The 17059-nt window shown below is 41.9% G+C and overlaps 1 protein-coding gene across 7 annotated transcripts in view; it reads right to left on the minus strand.

Annotated features, from left to right (window-relative positions):
- sema5a (sema domain, seven thrombospondin repeats (type 1 and type 1-like), transmembrane domain (TM) and short cytoplasmic domain, (semaphorin) 5A) overlaps window positions 1–17059 on the minus strand; it is a 142184-nt gene that overhangs the window by 100926 nt on the left and 24199 nt on the right. For 6 of the 7 annotated variants that reach the window (XR_013652458.1, XR_002292683.2, XM_004081015.4 and 3 more), the window contains exon 2: window positions 8256–8467. Coding sequence is in view for 4 of the 7 variants with exons in the window: in XM_004081015.4 (XP_004081063.1) it covers window positions 8256–8403 (148 nt within the window). In the remaining 3 variants the exon portion in view is untranslated. Of the gene's footprint in view, window positions 1–4470; window positions 4610–8255; window positions 8468–17059 lie in introns of those variants that run through there. The other variant, XM_078938997.1, reaches the window with a different exon arrangement.

The following is a 17059-nucleotide window of genomic DNA, read 5'->3' on the forward strand; positions in this document are numbered from 1 at the left end:
CACACATACATATTTCATAATGGCTCTTAACTCAGTTTTGCTTTCACTGCAAAAAAGGGAAGGCTGTAATTTTGTAGTTTCACAGAAAGTCTGCACAGTTTTACTGCTCTAAATAATGAGATGAGTTTAAACCACAGAGAGAACATCATCAGACCAGAATGAAAGATTATTAAATATCGTCAAGATTCTATAATAAATAAAATGCTCTAAGTTAATCATAACAAATTGATTTCTTTGCAAGACAGTGAATCACAAGATTCTTAAAGAAAGTGCTGATTTTACATTAATATAAGAACGAGATGCAATTAACCCCTTAACTGTGTGCTCAACCAATCAGTGAAGCACATTTGGAAAGCATCGTTTTAAAAATATCGCCACGACTGCAGCTGTTTTGTTTGCTTAGTTTGGTTGATAAAGAATTAAACGCTAGAATCAACTAAATTACTTTGGAAGAAAGTTTTTTAACCTACATTGTAAGGTTGGTCCATTCGATTTTTAATTTTTATAGTGTTACAGATTTTTTTCCCTCCCATAGTTATTAAACCTAATATTCTGTCAGAGTGAATTGTCTTTTAAAGAAGTAAACTGGATAAATTTCTGTTTTCGCATGGCACAAACACACTATATGTTTAGGAATAGGAAGCAACATAAAGGCAGCTCTGAATATTAGTGACACAACATTTTATTTAATTTGGATTTCTAATGTTTTGCGAGAAAAGAAATGAAAGTACAAGTATCCTCATTTTACAATCTTTTCGGAGAAAAACATTGGCTATTTTTACTCAAATAGTAAAAAAAATATTTAAAGCTAGGATCTCCATCTTAAAAATTCTTGGTTTTCAGAACAGGTGTGGACAGAACATACATTTTTTTCGTTTTTCTTAAGATCCTGAAGTTTATAAGAGCAAAAGGCTCCATTGGGGCTTTTTTCTTTGCTTTCATTTTCATTGCATATTGGATAAAATAATAAGTAAATGCTTGTTTTTCAGTTTGATATCCCTCAAAGGGCAGTGGCTAGATCTAGCTTGGAGCTAGACTAGAATGGAGTAGTAAGGCGTCTCCTTCCCTCCACTAGCCTGGGTGTGCACCTCGGGCAAGTGCTAGTACACCCTTAGCCTCCCTCATCAGGGTAACGATAAATCTTTCAATCCCAGAAATGTCTGCATGGGATCCATCGATTTCTGGTCGGCATCATGTTTCTGTGGCATGTGCCACTGGGCGTATGAACCTCATCCTGAGGTCACCGGCCAACATATTTCTCGCGCCTCCGAGGAAGGTTTTTGAGCCAGAGGCTAGGACACGGACAGTCTGATATAAAACCTACGATCCGTGGACCTCGCTGTCACCGTCCCAGCTTGCTAGGCCACGACAGACGAACCACGGGTGTAAAGGGTGGGGCCAGTACCGCGCACACTGCACTTCACCTTAAAATCCCACTGCGTAGGCTCGAAGGACAAGTCCACGTCCATGTGCCACTTACTCCTCAAGTCCTGTAGCGATGGGAAAGGGGCAAAAACGGCAGGTGGAAGATGCCACTGGCAGCCGCAGCTCCAATCCTGCATGCAGGCGGTTCAGGATACTGGTCGCTTGTTGCTGAAGCAAGGAGATGACGGCAACACTCGGCAACACCCTGAACGACCAAGCAGCCTTTTTTAGGGACGCACTGCTTGCTCCACATGGAGAGGGGCCTAGAAAAGGTGGCCTAAACAAAGCTCATCTCCTCCCATACCCTGTTGGCTAGCCGCGGTCAACGGGCATCTTCGAAGCGGTCGAACATCAAGGAAAAAAAGGTTCCCACCTACCTCAAAAGGTGTAAAAGGTTTAAAAGTGGCATGTTGGAACATCAGAACCATGCTGGACGCAGGCAGTCGTCCCGAACGTCGTTCTGCTCTCATCGCGCATGAGCTATCAAGACTCTCCATCGATATTGCAGCCCTTAGTGAAGTCCGATTCCCAGGGGAAGGTAGTCTTAGAGAGAATAGCGCAGGTTACACCCTCTTTTGGTCTGGCAGGCCGGAAACAGAGAGACGCCTTTCTGGAGTCGGTTTCTTTGTTAGAAACTCCATCGCCTCAAAGCTGGAAAACCTTCCAACTGGCCACTCTGACCGCATCATCTCCATGCGCCTACCACTAAGAAACAAGTACCATGCAACCCTCTTCAGCATATATGCTCCAACTCTCCAAGCGGAAGCTGCAGAAAAGGAAAATTTCTATGCCAATCTCCGCAACCTCCTGCAAAGTGTCCCAGCAGACGACAAGGTTATTATCCTTGGCGACTTCAATGCCAGAGTTGGCCAAGATTCAGTAGCCTGGAAAGGTGCACTTGGCAAACACGGTGTTGGCAGCTGCAACGACAACGGGCGCCTGCTGCTGGAGCTTTGCACCGAGCACCAATTCACCATCTCAAATACCTTGTTTCAGCAAAAGGCCAGTCTGAAAACTACCTGGATGCATCCTCGGTCAAAACATTGGCACCTCATCGATTACATCATAGTGCGTCAGCGAGATACCAAAGATGTCTTGCACACCAGAGTGATGCCCAGCGCAGAGTGCCACACAGACCACCGCCTTGTGCGCTGCAAACTCAATCTCCATTTCAAGCCGAAACCCAAGAAAGGTGGAGCGCTAAAGAAGAAATTGAACATCAGCGGCTTACAGTCAGCTGAAACCAAGGCAAAATTCCAAGCAAGTCTACAGTCCAGGCTTGAAGACACCAGCCGCCCAAGTGATCCCTCCCCTGTACCACTCTAGGAGCAACTCAAATCTGTTATCCTGCAGACCTCTGAGCAAGTACTTGGATTCTCCAGCAGAAAGAACAAAGACTGGTTTGATGAAAATGATCTGGTAATCCAGGAATTGCTTGCAAACAAGAGAGCAGCTCATCAGGCTCATCTAGCCCAGCCGTCTTGTCCTGTGAAGAAGGCTGCCTTTCGTCTTGCGTGCAGCAACACCCAACGTAAACTCAGAGAAATCAAGAACGAGTGGTGGACCATCCTTGCAGTAAGAACTCAGCACTGTGCAGACACTGGCGACCTCAGGGGGTTCTACGAAGCCCTTAAGGCAGTGTATGGGCCCAAGCACCAAATCCAGAGTCCCTTGCGCAGCTCAGACGAACGGAGGCTTCTAACAGACAAAACTTCCATCTTGGACCGCTGGACTGAACACTTTCGAGCCCTCTATAGCGCTGATCGTGTGGTTGGCGTGTCAGCAATTCTCCGTATTCCCCAGCAACCACTCAAGGAGGAACTGGACGAGGCGCCTTCTATGGATGAGACCTTAAAAGCCATTAAGCAACTGAAAAGTGGCAAGGCAGCAGGAGTTGATGGCATCCCACCAGAGTTATGGAAGCATGGTGGCCCAGCGTTACACTCCAAACTCCATGAACTGTTTATCTGCTGCTGGGAGCAGGGAAAATTACCGCAAGATCTCCGTGATGCAGTCATCATCCCCCTCTACAAGAACAAGGGAGTAAAGTCTGATTGCTCAAACTACAGAGGGATTACCCTACTCTCCATCGCAGGGAAAATCCTCGCAAGAATCCTACTCAACAGACTTGTGCCCACCATTGCCAAAGACCATCTTCCAGAATCCCAATGTGGCTTCAGAAGCAACAGGAGCACAACTGACATGGTGTTTGTCCTCCGACAGCTTCAAGAAAAGTGTCGTGAGCAGAACAAGGCACTCTATGTAACCTTTGTCGACCTGACCAACGCGTTTGACACTGTGAGCCGAAAAGGCCTGTGGCAGATCATGGAACGTCTCGGCTGCCCACCCAAATTCCTCAACATGGTTGTTCAGCTGCACGAAGACCAGAGCGGCCAGATCAGGCTAAATAGCGACCTTTCAGACACTTTCCCCATCATCAACGGCGTAAAACAGGGCTGTGTCCTGGCACCCACTCTTTTTACGATCTTCTTTAGCATGATGCTAAAGCAAGCCACTGATGGCCCAGATGACGAGGATGCCGTGTACATTCGCTACCGCCTCGATGGCAGCTTGTTCAACCTGAGACGACTGAAGGCTCACACCAAGACCCGTGAGTAAATGATCAGTGACCTCCTCTTTGCCGATGACGCAGCTCTCCTAGCTCACACCCAGAGAGCACTTCAGCGACTAACTTCCTGCTTTGCAGATGCTGCCAAGCTCTTCGGACTTGAAGTTAGTCTAAAGAAGACAGAGGTCCTCCACCAGCCAGTACCTCGGGAAGTGTACCAGCCTCCCCATGTCTATATTGGAGAGACAGAACTAAAAGCTGTCCAGCAGTTCACCTACTTGGGGTGCACAATTACCTCAGATGCCAGGATCGACAAAGAGTTAGACAACAGGCTCGCCAAGGCGAATAGTGCCTTTGGCAGACCCCACAGTCGGGTGTGGAACAACAAGCACCTGAAAAAACCCACCAAGATCAGTGTATACAGGGCAGTTGTGGTGACCACCCTTCTTTCCGGCTCTGAGTCTTGGGTCACTTACCAGCACCATCTGCGAGTCCTCGAACGTTTCCACCAGCGCTGTCTACGCACCATTCTTGGCATCCATTGGAGCGACTTTGTCACCAATGTTGAAGTCCTCGAGAGGGCAGACATCCAAAGCATAGAGGCCATGCTTCTTAAGTCGCAACTGCGGTGGGCTGGGCATGTACACAGGATGGAGGACCACCGACTGCCAAGGATCACTCTGTATGGCGAACTTGCATCAGGCCAGCGAGATAGAGGGGCACCAAAAAAGAGATACAAAGACTCTCTTAAGAAATCCCTTGGTGCTTGTAACATCAACCATCGTCAGTGGTCTACTTTGGCAAAAGACCGTGACACCTGGCGCCAGTACATCAAAGACGCTGTCTCCTCTTTTGAAGACAAGCGACGGACTAGGCTAAAAGACAAACGGCAAATGAGAATAGCCGGCCTCACGACTGCACCGAATCCAGAACAGACTTTCACCTGCAGCCTCTGCTGCAGGATCTGCCTTTCCCATATTGGATTGCTCAGCCACGAGCGAGCTTGTAGAAGACGTGGACAGCCTTCTTCATAATCTTCGTTTACGAAGCCTCGCCATGATGATGATGATCCCTCAAAATAGTCATTGTGCTGTCATAAAGAAAAGCCATTTTTATGATAACTGTAAAGCATCATAAAAGTCCATACTTCAACCCTTAAGTAAATAAATGTAGAACATTTTACAAGGACAAACTAAACAAAGACAACCTAGTTTTAGACAAACTTGAACTGTCCAGAGAAAGCAAATATAGGTATTGTGGGTATGGAGAGCTGAATAAACAGGCGAAAGAGTTTTTGGAGCTTAAAAAAAGACAGGGAAAAGGGTGCGATGCCTGCACCACCACTCATTCCTCTTGCTCTTTCAGTGTAGCACTCATGCCACACCTGCAGCTAGACGTTAGCTGAATCTCTGTGGTTAGAATTAGACTTTTATGAGGTCTTCTTAAGAAAGGTGTTTATACCTTAACTAAGAAAAAAAATCCTCTTTTTCTTCTCATTTAATGTTTAATGTTAACAGAACATGTGAGCTCTGCCGAAATGTGAACCATCCGCCTTCCAGCTTGACATTTTTTTCAGCTGTAAAAAAGCCAGAAGGCTTTGATCCTTGATTTTCGATCATTTCTTTGGTTTTGCTGATGCTGAGGTCCAGCTAAGTGCACTAGATGATGGACCTCCCCCCCCTGTTGGCAGCCTGCAGATTGGTTGTTTCAATCAGTCTCTGTACAGTTGGATCATAGTGGGTTTCCCGGGTGGGAGAGCTCTAACTCTGAGGTTACAGTTAAAACAGTGGTTTTTAGACCATGTTTTATGACTTGTGCATCCTACGTACTTCTTTTAATGCCTAAAATTAACTTTGAGAAGATTAAATATGTTTAAAGTAATTCCTTTTAAGAGGTATCAATCAGAATGAAAATACCTTTTGTCAACCAAAGTTGTAAACTGTTTTTGTTTTCACCCCTGTAAGACAGTTAGTAAGGTGTAACGCTTACATAAAAAAATAGATTCTCTAAACATTCAATGGGGTTTAATCTTGGGACTGCCCACTGTGACCTGTTGTGACTAATGATCTTAAAACATTACAAAATCTAAAGAGGCAGTGTCCTTCCCAGACTACCTAATTGTTATGCAAGAAGCCAACAATCATGAGTTATTTTTCCTTTAATGGTAATGATCCTTGCATTCATTAGTTTTCCAATTCTGCAATCAGCAACCATTTATAAAACCCCCAAGTCACTGGGAGACCAAAAGGAGACGTATGTTTGCAGAAAAAGTATTTTTGACAAGGATAATGAAAGTCTGCGTCTCAAACAGACGGCCCTTATAAATCTATTTGTACTCTCATTAGCTGTCATTACTGTAATACACACTAAAGTGTGATAAAATGTGTTCTTTTCCTGAGGTAATTATGACTGAGCAATGGATATATTGACCTTATATTTAATGCTGCCAAAATGTTTAGCACTGGAGCTTATTGGCCTAATCTAATATACACTCTAAAAAGAGAATTTGGGCCATAGTTGGAAAGATAAACCTTTTTACATTGATCTAACTTAATTATTTAGTTTGGTGTAAATAAATCATTTTCTTGAGTTCAATCAATTTAAAAATAACACGTAGTTCTCTGACTTAGTTATTTTACTTTCATGGCATGTTCATGGCATGACCCAAAACCAACATGGAGGAGAATCTGATCCTTCTTCTGAGTTTCATATTATTTTTCTTATTTGTATAGAGACAATAATAAAAAGATCCTCTAATTTATTCCTTTTTTCATTTTCCACATCTCAGACTAATGCGAGACAGCAAGTCGTCACAGTGGGTCACAGAGAAACATAAGTATCATGAGTATGAAAATGGAACGTACCATTGTCATGTGTGTGGTGACTCTCACCTACTTAATCCTTACTTACCCTTAAGTGTTGTTTAAGTGTTCGTTAAGACCTATCGCCCGCAACATGTCTGTCCATTGTGCATGAACATCACTGAGCGGTCTACAACCTTGATATGTCGTGCGTGCCTTGTACAGGTTTGCTCATTTTTCCCCTCACACAAACCTCATAGGCTATCTACCCCTAAGGGCAGTTGTGACTAAGGCTTAAAGGATGAAGGTTCAACAACTGATAAGAAAAGAAGAAAGGGGTTTATATGTTTCTTTGAGGTGGCTTTGCTAAATAATCCAAGCCAAGACCTTAGTCCTGCAGTTTCACCCAGACAATAATATGTTGATTGTTTGGCTGGGACTTTGCTGCACTGAAAACAGCTCAATGGCATTTTACTGCTTTGCCATGTGTAGACGGTGCTGTATTGATTGCTCCGGGTATTCTGTTGACTAAGTTTCCCAGCATTTCATTAAACTTTACTTGCTCAATAATAGTGTAAGATAAAGGGTAGGAGCAATGAAACCTGATGCAGTATATTAAAACTGCAGCAAGCAAGTGTGAGGGAGACTGGGTCTGAATGTTTTCTTTGTAGAAATAGAATGAAAAAGTCTAGAAAAGTAATAAATTCTTTCCAAAATGAAAACTAAAAACTTTTTTTTCTTTCAACTTTTGCTTTTATTTGGGGGTACAGCATCACTGCTAGCTGTTTTTCGAAATTTCTTGGTTAAGTTTAGGCAGAAATTTTACTTTTTTGTGACTAAGCAATAAGAAAAAAAGATTGCAGTTTAGCAGAAAACAATCCTGTGGTTTGTGGTATAACTGTACACAAAAGTGAAGAATTGAATTGGTTACCACGGCAAAGAAAAAACTCATGAACACTTCTCTTTGATGTGGAAGAGAATTTGGCTTGACTGAAAAGACGAAAACAACCTTCATTTTCATTCGTTCGATGGTGCGTGCAGTGCATTCATAATTAATACTAGCTTGACCTTCTGAAATTAAAGTGAGAAATGTAAAGTCACACTAAAGATGCTAAATGTTAAGGAATATAAAGAAAAGAATAACAGCAAACAACACATCATAAACCGTGAGAAAGCCAACTAACTACAAATTACTTGCTCTAAAAAAAACCTACTTTCTTGATCTTGGGTCATTAAACGGTTCAGAACGAAAAGCTAAAACACTGAATACAAGGTTGTTTATGTCTCTTAGCAACAGGAAAATATTCTAAAGAAATGATCCAGAAAGTTTCTATAGTCTCAATCCATTATTTTTATTCTCTCATTTAGAAGAAAAATAGTAGATTTAGAAAAGAAGACAAAAAAATCAACACTATAAAACTGTTGTTTTGAACCATCCTGCTCTTTGTGTGATCACCCACCTGAGTGAGGGACGGCAGGGTGCTCCTTTTTGTGGCAGGGCGATTCAGGTAGAAGTACGGGCCCTCTTCTGCCAGCCGCACCTCTGGTGTGCAAGACCAGCATGCACTGCAGCAGCAGCAGTGCATGCTGGATAAAAGGGCGTCCCATGGGGGCCTTGGTATGCTCACCTATTCTTTAGGCCTCAAGGGCCAAGCACACTGGAGAGACACACCTGGTGGGACAGAAACAGAAAGGTGCTTTAATGAAACGTAGAATTTCTTTAAAGTTTAGAATCTCAATCTTACTTCAGGATATGAAAAACAGCCAAAAAAAAAGCCTTTAACTAAAGGAAATAGGAGGGGCAGACCATGTGAGAAGGAGAAAAAAAAGCTGGATGTTTTGCTAGTATTGGAAGAGAGAGATATCCCACCTCTGACACCATGTGCATGAATCACACGCACAGCCTGCATTAGCTAATCTACCAAGTGTGTGTATCTGTGTAGGTGTGTGTCCCTTAATATCCAAAATTATTTGCCCTTTGCTCTGGTCTCTGTTCCCCCTGCTGAGGCTTCGCTGTATATCATGATGGAGGGCACACACAGCTAAATGTGCACTGTGCATTCATGTGTTTTGCATTATTAAAAGTCTGTGTGGGTGTATGTGTGGGGGCGTGTGGGTGTGTGTGTGTGTGTGTGTGTGCATGCGTCACAGAGTGGAGCTGCACTCCCCGTGGGTCACCTAAATTCTTAGGCTGATAAAAATCGGATATGTGTTTGTTCATAATCAAACCCCCCTCTAATTGCCAAATATGATTGTTATAAAATGCACACAGTTAGGTTCATGCTTCCTGCAAAGCTTGGCTTCGGCATAAAGACGGGGGGTTTGCACAGCATTTTTATGGTAATGAATTGATATCCATTGACATCATTAGTTTTTAACGGTTAATGTAATTCTATTACAAATAATTCCTGTTGTGAGGATTATAATGACTCGATTTTTTTTGCAGTTTTCTTTTTCAAATTGACTTGTATGTGATTATATTATCAAGCAGGGTTCATTTTCTTGGCTTAGAAGTCAAATGATCTTATATGCAAGCAAGTAAATGATCATTTTAACTCCTGAAATAAACCTGTTTTTAATATAAGGAGTTCTAAGAATAAATACGTCATTAGATGTTGGAGGTTTTGAAAAAAAAGCAAGGAGGGTATTATCATTCAGACGGATTTTAATCTTTAGTGGAACCCTCGTTTTTCTTTTCTTTTACTGCAAATAAAATGGGGATTGTTGTCCGGTCCACAGCTAAAAATGCTGCAAAAATGGAACAATAGTTCCTCCGTGACAGGGTTGATTTGGTGCGAATGTAAGCTTGGAAATAAGCAAAAACTCCTCATTTTCTGTTGGCTGTGTGGAGGTAAAAGAGCATGAAAATACAGAAATGTGAACAAAGAAAGACAGAAGCGTGGTAAACTCTTCCTCTACACAAACAAACCTCGTCTCCTTTTCTTTCTGAATTACAGATCTTCCTTTAAACCTGAGCGGCTGTGGGGTGGAACATGACACACCTCACTTTGCACCCTCTCCAATGAAAATCCAAAGAGAGTTTATTTCAGTTTTTGCGGAATAGAGAATTGATTCTCAGTTTGGTAAGGATGAATATGTTCCATAATCTTAGAGGTAGGGAGTTCACTTACGTATGCAAGGTTTGTCATCCCCTGGAGATTAATGTAAAGCTCCTGTCATCGACATCTCAGGAAGCAGGTTACAGGCAGTGACTCGTTCTGTTCCATTTCCCCTTTGTCTTTCAAGTTCACACATCAGCTTCTAGCCTCTTTATGTCTTGCTTTTAGAAATTTTACAAGCAGTTTGTTTTGTCCGTGTGTAGCCTTGACAGTCTTTACAATGTTTTCCTCACATAAAAGCAATTTTATGTGTTGCTGGTCTATAGCTACATCCGTCTTACTACCATTTGTTAGGAAGCCTTTTAATCATCTATGTCTGCATTCACTTTGTAAAAACACTCCACTATTTGTTGAGTTTGCCATTGGAAATGAGCAGCTTTCCCATGTCTGAGTGTATAGCATCAGGAAGAACATAGCATGTTATTCACGTGTGGCTCTGGAAACACAGGGACAGAGCACCACATGTGCATTCAGAGGGAAAGCTGACAAGCAGCAAAACACCAATGCAAGGTGCGACAATTGTTGGCTCTTTTTTATAAATCTGACCTCAACCCTAAACTGATCTAAAACCCACATGGCTCAGGCCATGAGCTCCTCGCTCTGCTCCAGTCCTATGCATCCACTTGTAGACGACTAGATCCATGTTGGTCTTTGCTCAGACGAGGTTTGTTTACCTCTGGCATCTGGCTCAAAACTCTATGCTCCAATATGGCTCGTCGTTTCTGTTACACCGGTAATGTTAGGTTGGGGGTGTGTAGGGCTGTAAGCTAGCGCGAGAGCGAGAAAAGAAAATGATGATGGAAAGCGGAGATGGACGTACCCTGCGCCAACAGTCCTGCCCACAACTCAGAGATAAATTTCTTATAAACTGCTGCAGAAACTATGTCCCAAAAAATGTCGGTAGAATGGCATCAACACTAACACCAGACGTAGTTTAATCTGCTTCCAATTTAGCTTTTCTCTCTATTTCCCAACTGCAGCTGGACCGCATGATGTGCTTACTTATTAATCAGCTCAGTTTGTGCAAGCACTGGTTAAATATGACAAAAATTAGGCTGAGCAATTGGCTTACCGCTTAATTGGTCTACCATCCAGTTTAAGGCATTACTTTAGGCCTTAATGAGAGTCAAAATGGAGTTGTGATGAAGACATAAATTAGCTAAAGTAGCTAAAGTGACCAAAGCTCTCCTGAATCAGTCTTTATCATCCTTACAGGCTGCTGCTAGGTCAACAACAAGATGAGAGAAGTTTATGCAGTTGAAAGACAGACTTTTGTGTCTGGATCGGCCGTGAACAACAGCATTACCAGCACGTTTACACTAGACAAGACAGAAACAACGAGAACATTTTTCCTAACAGAAAGCAAATGCTTGCAGAACCATTAGATCATCTGTATGACTTTTTCTGTGTTTCTTTCCCATCTCTTTCAGAGATGTTTAGTCTGAACCAGAGATTGTTTGGCAGGTGTGAAAACTCACATGAACTAAAAAGTAAACTGTGATTGGTTCATGCTGTGGTCCCGTGTGAATTAACGACTGTAGGGGGTGGGAGGTAGGAACCAGGACAAAGGAGGCAGGTTGACAGAAAAGAGCTTATATTTAACAAATAAAAAGAACAATATGAACAAAAAACTGAACAGGAGTGAATACAAATCTACACTGAAAACTTAGAAAACTCCCAAAGAAATCTAATAAAAGTAACATTGGTGCTCCATATCTCTTTCCCTGTTCAGCATGTCTGACCTTCAACAAAAGACAAAGGCAAAACTAAATTAAAAAGACTTGATTACTGAATAATAAAACCCTCTGATTATTTCCAGCTAATTAACAAAGCATTTATTTTCTTACAGCTGTTCTGAATAAACATTTCTTTTCCGGCAATGGCATGAAAGCTAACCCACATGAAGACCTCACTGCACCATGAAATAATTAAAACAGCTCAAATCTGTGATACGGTTTAAATTTAGATGCAATAAACTTAAGCAATGCGCTTTTATGATTAATGCGACGTTCAGTCACTCCGCTGGAGTACAGCTGGTGAGGATTTAGAAAAATATTCATCTGACTGGTGAGATCATTTTCCTGCCGTGATTTCTTGTGGATCTTCATCTTTTTTTTGCCTCGCCAACAACTGGCACGATTGTGCGGGAAAAAGCCCAGTGAGCTTTTAGATCTGTTAGCCGGTTTAGCTCTAAATCATCTCCAGGGCATTGCTGCAAGCCTCCACCACCTACACCTGCCTTCTCTCCCACACAAGGAAACAGTCAGAGGCATTCCCAGCACACTATCACCCAGAGACTTTGTGATGGATAGCAACCCAGTAACGTGCAGACACAGAAAAATTAACAGTAAACTGCTGTAAAGAGCAGCAAACAGTTTACAGCTGCAATTTTGCAGAAGCTCCTATTTTGACTGAAATGTTCCTTAATATTGTCCGCTTATTATTCTGCCATCCCTTTATTGACAGACCCATCTTTGCTGGAGTTACAAGAGCACTCTACAACAAGTGGTGGGTGGTGGTGTTTTGTCGATATTTATCTAGCCCCCGGTCACAGGATACTCACAGGCTGCCCTTTCTCATTGCTGGAGGTTTCTGGGGAAGTGTGCAACCTGGGGGAATGACAGCAACCAAAGAAATCTCCCTGTCAAGGTTAAACTAGCGTTATCACTTTTTTAAAAATTCAATTCATGACCTTGGACTGAAGCCTGAAGTAAATGTTTAAAAAATGCAAAAACTTTTGCTATGTTTTGGTTACCAAAAGAAAAATGTACTTATTGTCAGATTCAGGTGTTCAAATTATGACCAAATCTATTTTCTATATCTATGATGAATAGCACTGCTATGGGGACCTGGAATTGGACCTGCAATTTTCCGATCAGGGGTCGGCCACCCTACCACTGCCCCACAGCCTTCCTGTATAAAATGCAACCTTTTAAAAAAGATTTGTTTTTTAATTTTTAGTTTTTTTGTTGTTTTGTCATACTCAAATACTAAACTGAAGCAAATCTATATGACCCAAAAATTGAGGTGGGGAGGGTGAATCGTTGCATCCCTCATAAATTCCCACACAAACACTTCTATGTGCTAGCACAGATACTACAGTAACCCATATACACACAAACACCACTACTACAATCACACACAGACAGTATGACAGTGTGGGTGTATATTGTAGTAATTGTATAAGAGTATACCAGTGTTTATAAATGACTACAATGTATTTAACATTTAGGGTTGTAACGATTAATTGACCTAATCGATTTGTTTTCCCACAATCCAGATTGATCTGTCTGAATCAAGTCAAATAAATTGATTATATCGATATTGAAAAATATCATTTGGACTGAAGTGAAGTAGGTTTATTTTACTAGAACATAAAAACGACCAAGTGCATCACAGCGGACAACACAAGTGTGATGCAGCAAAAAATGATCAAGCCACCATTCCAGTCCAATGTTTGGAAACACTTTGAATTTAGCAAAGACGTGACAATACAGTGTGGTAGAATGTTCTAATAATGTTTGTATCATTTTGATGTGAGAAAAAACAACAGCAGACTGAACTTGATGAAACTAAAATGTGAATGGATTTGCCATTACTTTTTGTTTACTTGTTTGTACACATATTTCATTTAAACTTGATGTTGAACCTGCAAGAAATACAAGGAATACTGTTTAGTACCCAGGTATCCATCTCTGAGTCCCACTGGTTGAGTTTTATCTAAGGATGTCCTGAATCGATTTTAGGTCAGAGAATCGGACCGTTTAAAAACGAACCAATTTCAACTATGAATTGTATTGGGCACTGCAGATTATGACATAAATCAAATTGTTAAAATTAATCGTTACACCCCTAATAACAATACTTCTGTGAGAATTTACAAGTATTTGTAAATACTGAGTGTAATATTGTGTGTAAGAATGTATTGGTGTTTATAAATGACTGTAACAGTACTTGGACCTATTTTCCTTATTATTTTAAACATTTATGCATAGACCTTGTAGCAAAAACTAGAAGAAGATAATGACAAATTCCCTGGCATGCATGGAATACAATGCACTCCGACCCACACCCAGACGGGTTAGGAGTGGAGGTGTCAGCTTACTAATCAATTAAATTCTTCCTGCAGTAACGGGTGGAGAGGATCATATCAACAGCACTATTGATTTTGTCTGAGGGGGGAACTCATGATGGTTTAATTGGACTATGCATAATAAATTGGCTCCCAAATAAATGCTGACTTTGTATTTATCACACTGACACGTTGATGCCACACACACACACACACACACCCGCACAGAGTCTAAACACATTTGTTAAATGTGAGTGCCGCAGCCATGATCCATCTGTCCAAACACAGTCAGGGGAGTGTGAGATCGGGGTCACACCACAGTGATGACGGACACTTCACTCCCTTGCACTGCTCTTTCTCTCTGGCCAGACAGCGCTTACACACACACACACGGAAAACTCCCCCAGACTTTGTCTTAGACCGCAGCACACACACACACACACACTGAGCTGTCTCATAAAGCTGTGTGTCTCAGACTCTTTGGATTGGAATTGATCGAGATGCTTGGAGTTTAACTTAGTTCTTGTTTGCTGTCATTTTTAACTTTCACTTCAAAAAGCAGAAGACAAACACAAGTGCCTCCAGAACAGCTGACGATCCGCTTTTATTGGTTTATATTGATATTGGACCCAAAAACAATGATTGACATTTCAAGGAAATCAGCTTTCAGAGAGTAGCAGGATGAGTGACTCAAGAAAACAACCCATAAAACGGTTAAGTGAGCATCACAATGGTCCTCTGACTGACAAATAATTGGACTAAAAGGAGCGAAACAGGTGACTGACAGACAGAAAAGCTACTGAGGTGCCTGACCGAGTGACTGACTGCTGCATAAAACACAGCCTGACTGACAGAGTGGTCAATTTGACTTCTTTTCAGCTTTTTTTTTTTTTACTTGGCTAATGTCTTCCATCTCCTCTTTGTTCACATCTTATTGACCTTTTCCTTCAGTGTTTATGCTTTTAGAGCACCTCGGCCTGTCGGGTGTCTCGGGGAAAGATAACAGAGACAAAGATGGAGTGGTGATTTTTTACCATCAAAGGCTCATCGCTGCACAGCGGGGCCATTTCCAACCAGCGACCCCCCTCAGATCAGAGGGCAGATTAATTCCACAGAAATAAGCGTTTGTGCCTCCAAAAGTGGGATTGAAAAGTGCACTCGGAGCAGATTGCTTGTTTGTCTCAAAACCTTATCTGAGGAGCACAGTGCGGTTGTTGGGGCGTAAATCAAGTGTGCACAAACTCAGTTAGTCTGTTTTGTCCTCTTTTGCACCCTTCCCTTTCACACACACTGCTGAGTAAACATCTCTCCCAGTTTTTCCCCTTCACAAGCATGCATTTCACACTCAGGCTTTCTTATTCTCTGCAGGTTTTCTTCTGCAGCTAAATCAAGTAAATCTTCCTGCATCCGTGAAGGTGAGAAGAAAAGGAGAACCACATAGGAGATGCATGTTATTTCATTTTACTTGTAATTTACTAAAGATTACTTGGCAGTTTTTCCTCATGTTTTCATGTATCAGTACTACACATTTTCTCCAAATGCATCACCCACCTGAAAAAACAATCTCAGCAGGTAACTAATCCCTCACAATCAAAACGTTTTAAAATCCCAAAAGGAAATATTTGGATTTTGGTCACAGGCAGCCAGATTACGTGAATACTTCTCTTTTTGAGTGCTCTTATCCTACTGTGAAAAACAGCATAAAAGTTTGCTTGTGTTTGTTCTGAACCACAGACTCACACCTCTAACCATTTGGAGAGAGATTACATGTTCTTCATGTTGAATCCAAAACTGCAGACAGTGTTTCTGAGGCCAAATGAATTCCATTCTGCACACAAATCTAAGTTGGAGGAGACAAATGATGTGTGTTTATTCCTTGACGGCATGATGTTTGGAGCCTTTTTCCGCTCCTGGAACTTCGAGATTAAAAAAGTAAGCTGCAAGAAGTTTTGTGAATTTTCTTCTCTTGGTGAAAAGAGACGCCTGACAGCTGACGGATTCCAGGATCTGATCGTGAGAAACAGGAGGGAGCTTTTCTGCTGCTGAACTGACTCCACGTAGTTTCAGTGAAGTATGTGACACAGCCTTTACTGTGGCTAACTGATAACAGGACACATCTCAGGAGTCAGTTTCAGATAATGTCATCTGTCACAACTCCTGAATCGTGCTCCTGCCCAGTTTGGCCTCTCATTTAGTGCTTTAATTTTTAGACAGCAACAACAACACAATTCATTCCCAGCGCCGCAGCGGCTTTGTTTTACACAGTTGGAAAGCTTTTTTTGGCCCAGCCTTAATGACAAGGCCAAATGCAACCGTAACTTTGGTCCAGATAAATCTGGGACGCAGATCACACACACTTGCACACACTCATCACGCAGCAGAAAACACACAGGCTTGCTCCACAATCTCGCTCAAAAATACACCCAATTTGAACCAAATCCCGTCCCCAAGTCCCCAGAGGTCCCTGAATTCTGTTCTCATTTTTACTTGGCTTGCTTGCACTCTGCCACTCAAGCCGACGCTTGTGCCTGAAAGCGTTCTGCATGTGTGTGTCTGTGCAGTGCCACGCCACAAAGGACGAGGTTTCAACAACAACAGTATGTGGCATTTAAAACAACATGCTTCAGAGGAGAGAAGCGTCCTCATCAAACACTCTCATTTTGCACTTGACAGCAATAAACAGCAGGACCTGGATTGCTAACTGCTGAAAGTGATTTAACCTGTGAGCCAAAAACATTACATAAGGTCTGCTACAGCTTAACTTAGAGAGAAAAGTCTGTTTATTTCTGATGTGGGTCAGGCTCAAGCCAAGTTGGTCAATTGAAGCATATTTATGCTTGTCGTGTATGCAGAAAGAAAAGTATTTTTGGTTACAAAGTCAAATGATTCCAAAACAGATGGAGTTGATCTGCTTGTGGATAAAAAATATTTAGCAGTTATCGTTAAGTTAAGTTAAAGTTCTTAAAGACCCACTCCAAGGAAAACTGTCTTTTTAACATGTTCTTGTAGCATTTTCATCATGATGGAGGAAGTGTGTCAAGAAAATTAAGATCAAAATTGCATTTCTGAATAT

This window comes from Oryzias latipes, chromosome 20, assembly GCF_053564925.1.
Source record: "Oryzias latipes strain Hd-rR chromosome 20, Olatipes_Hd-rR_3.1".
In the NCBI taxonomy this organism is placed as follows: domain Eukaryota; kingdom Metazoa; phylum Chordata; class Actinopteri; order Beloniformes; family Adrianichthyidae; genus Oryzias; species Oryzias latipes.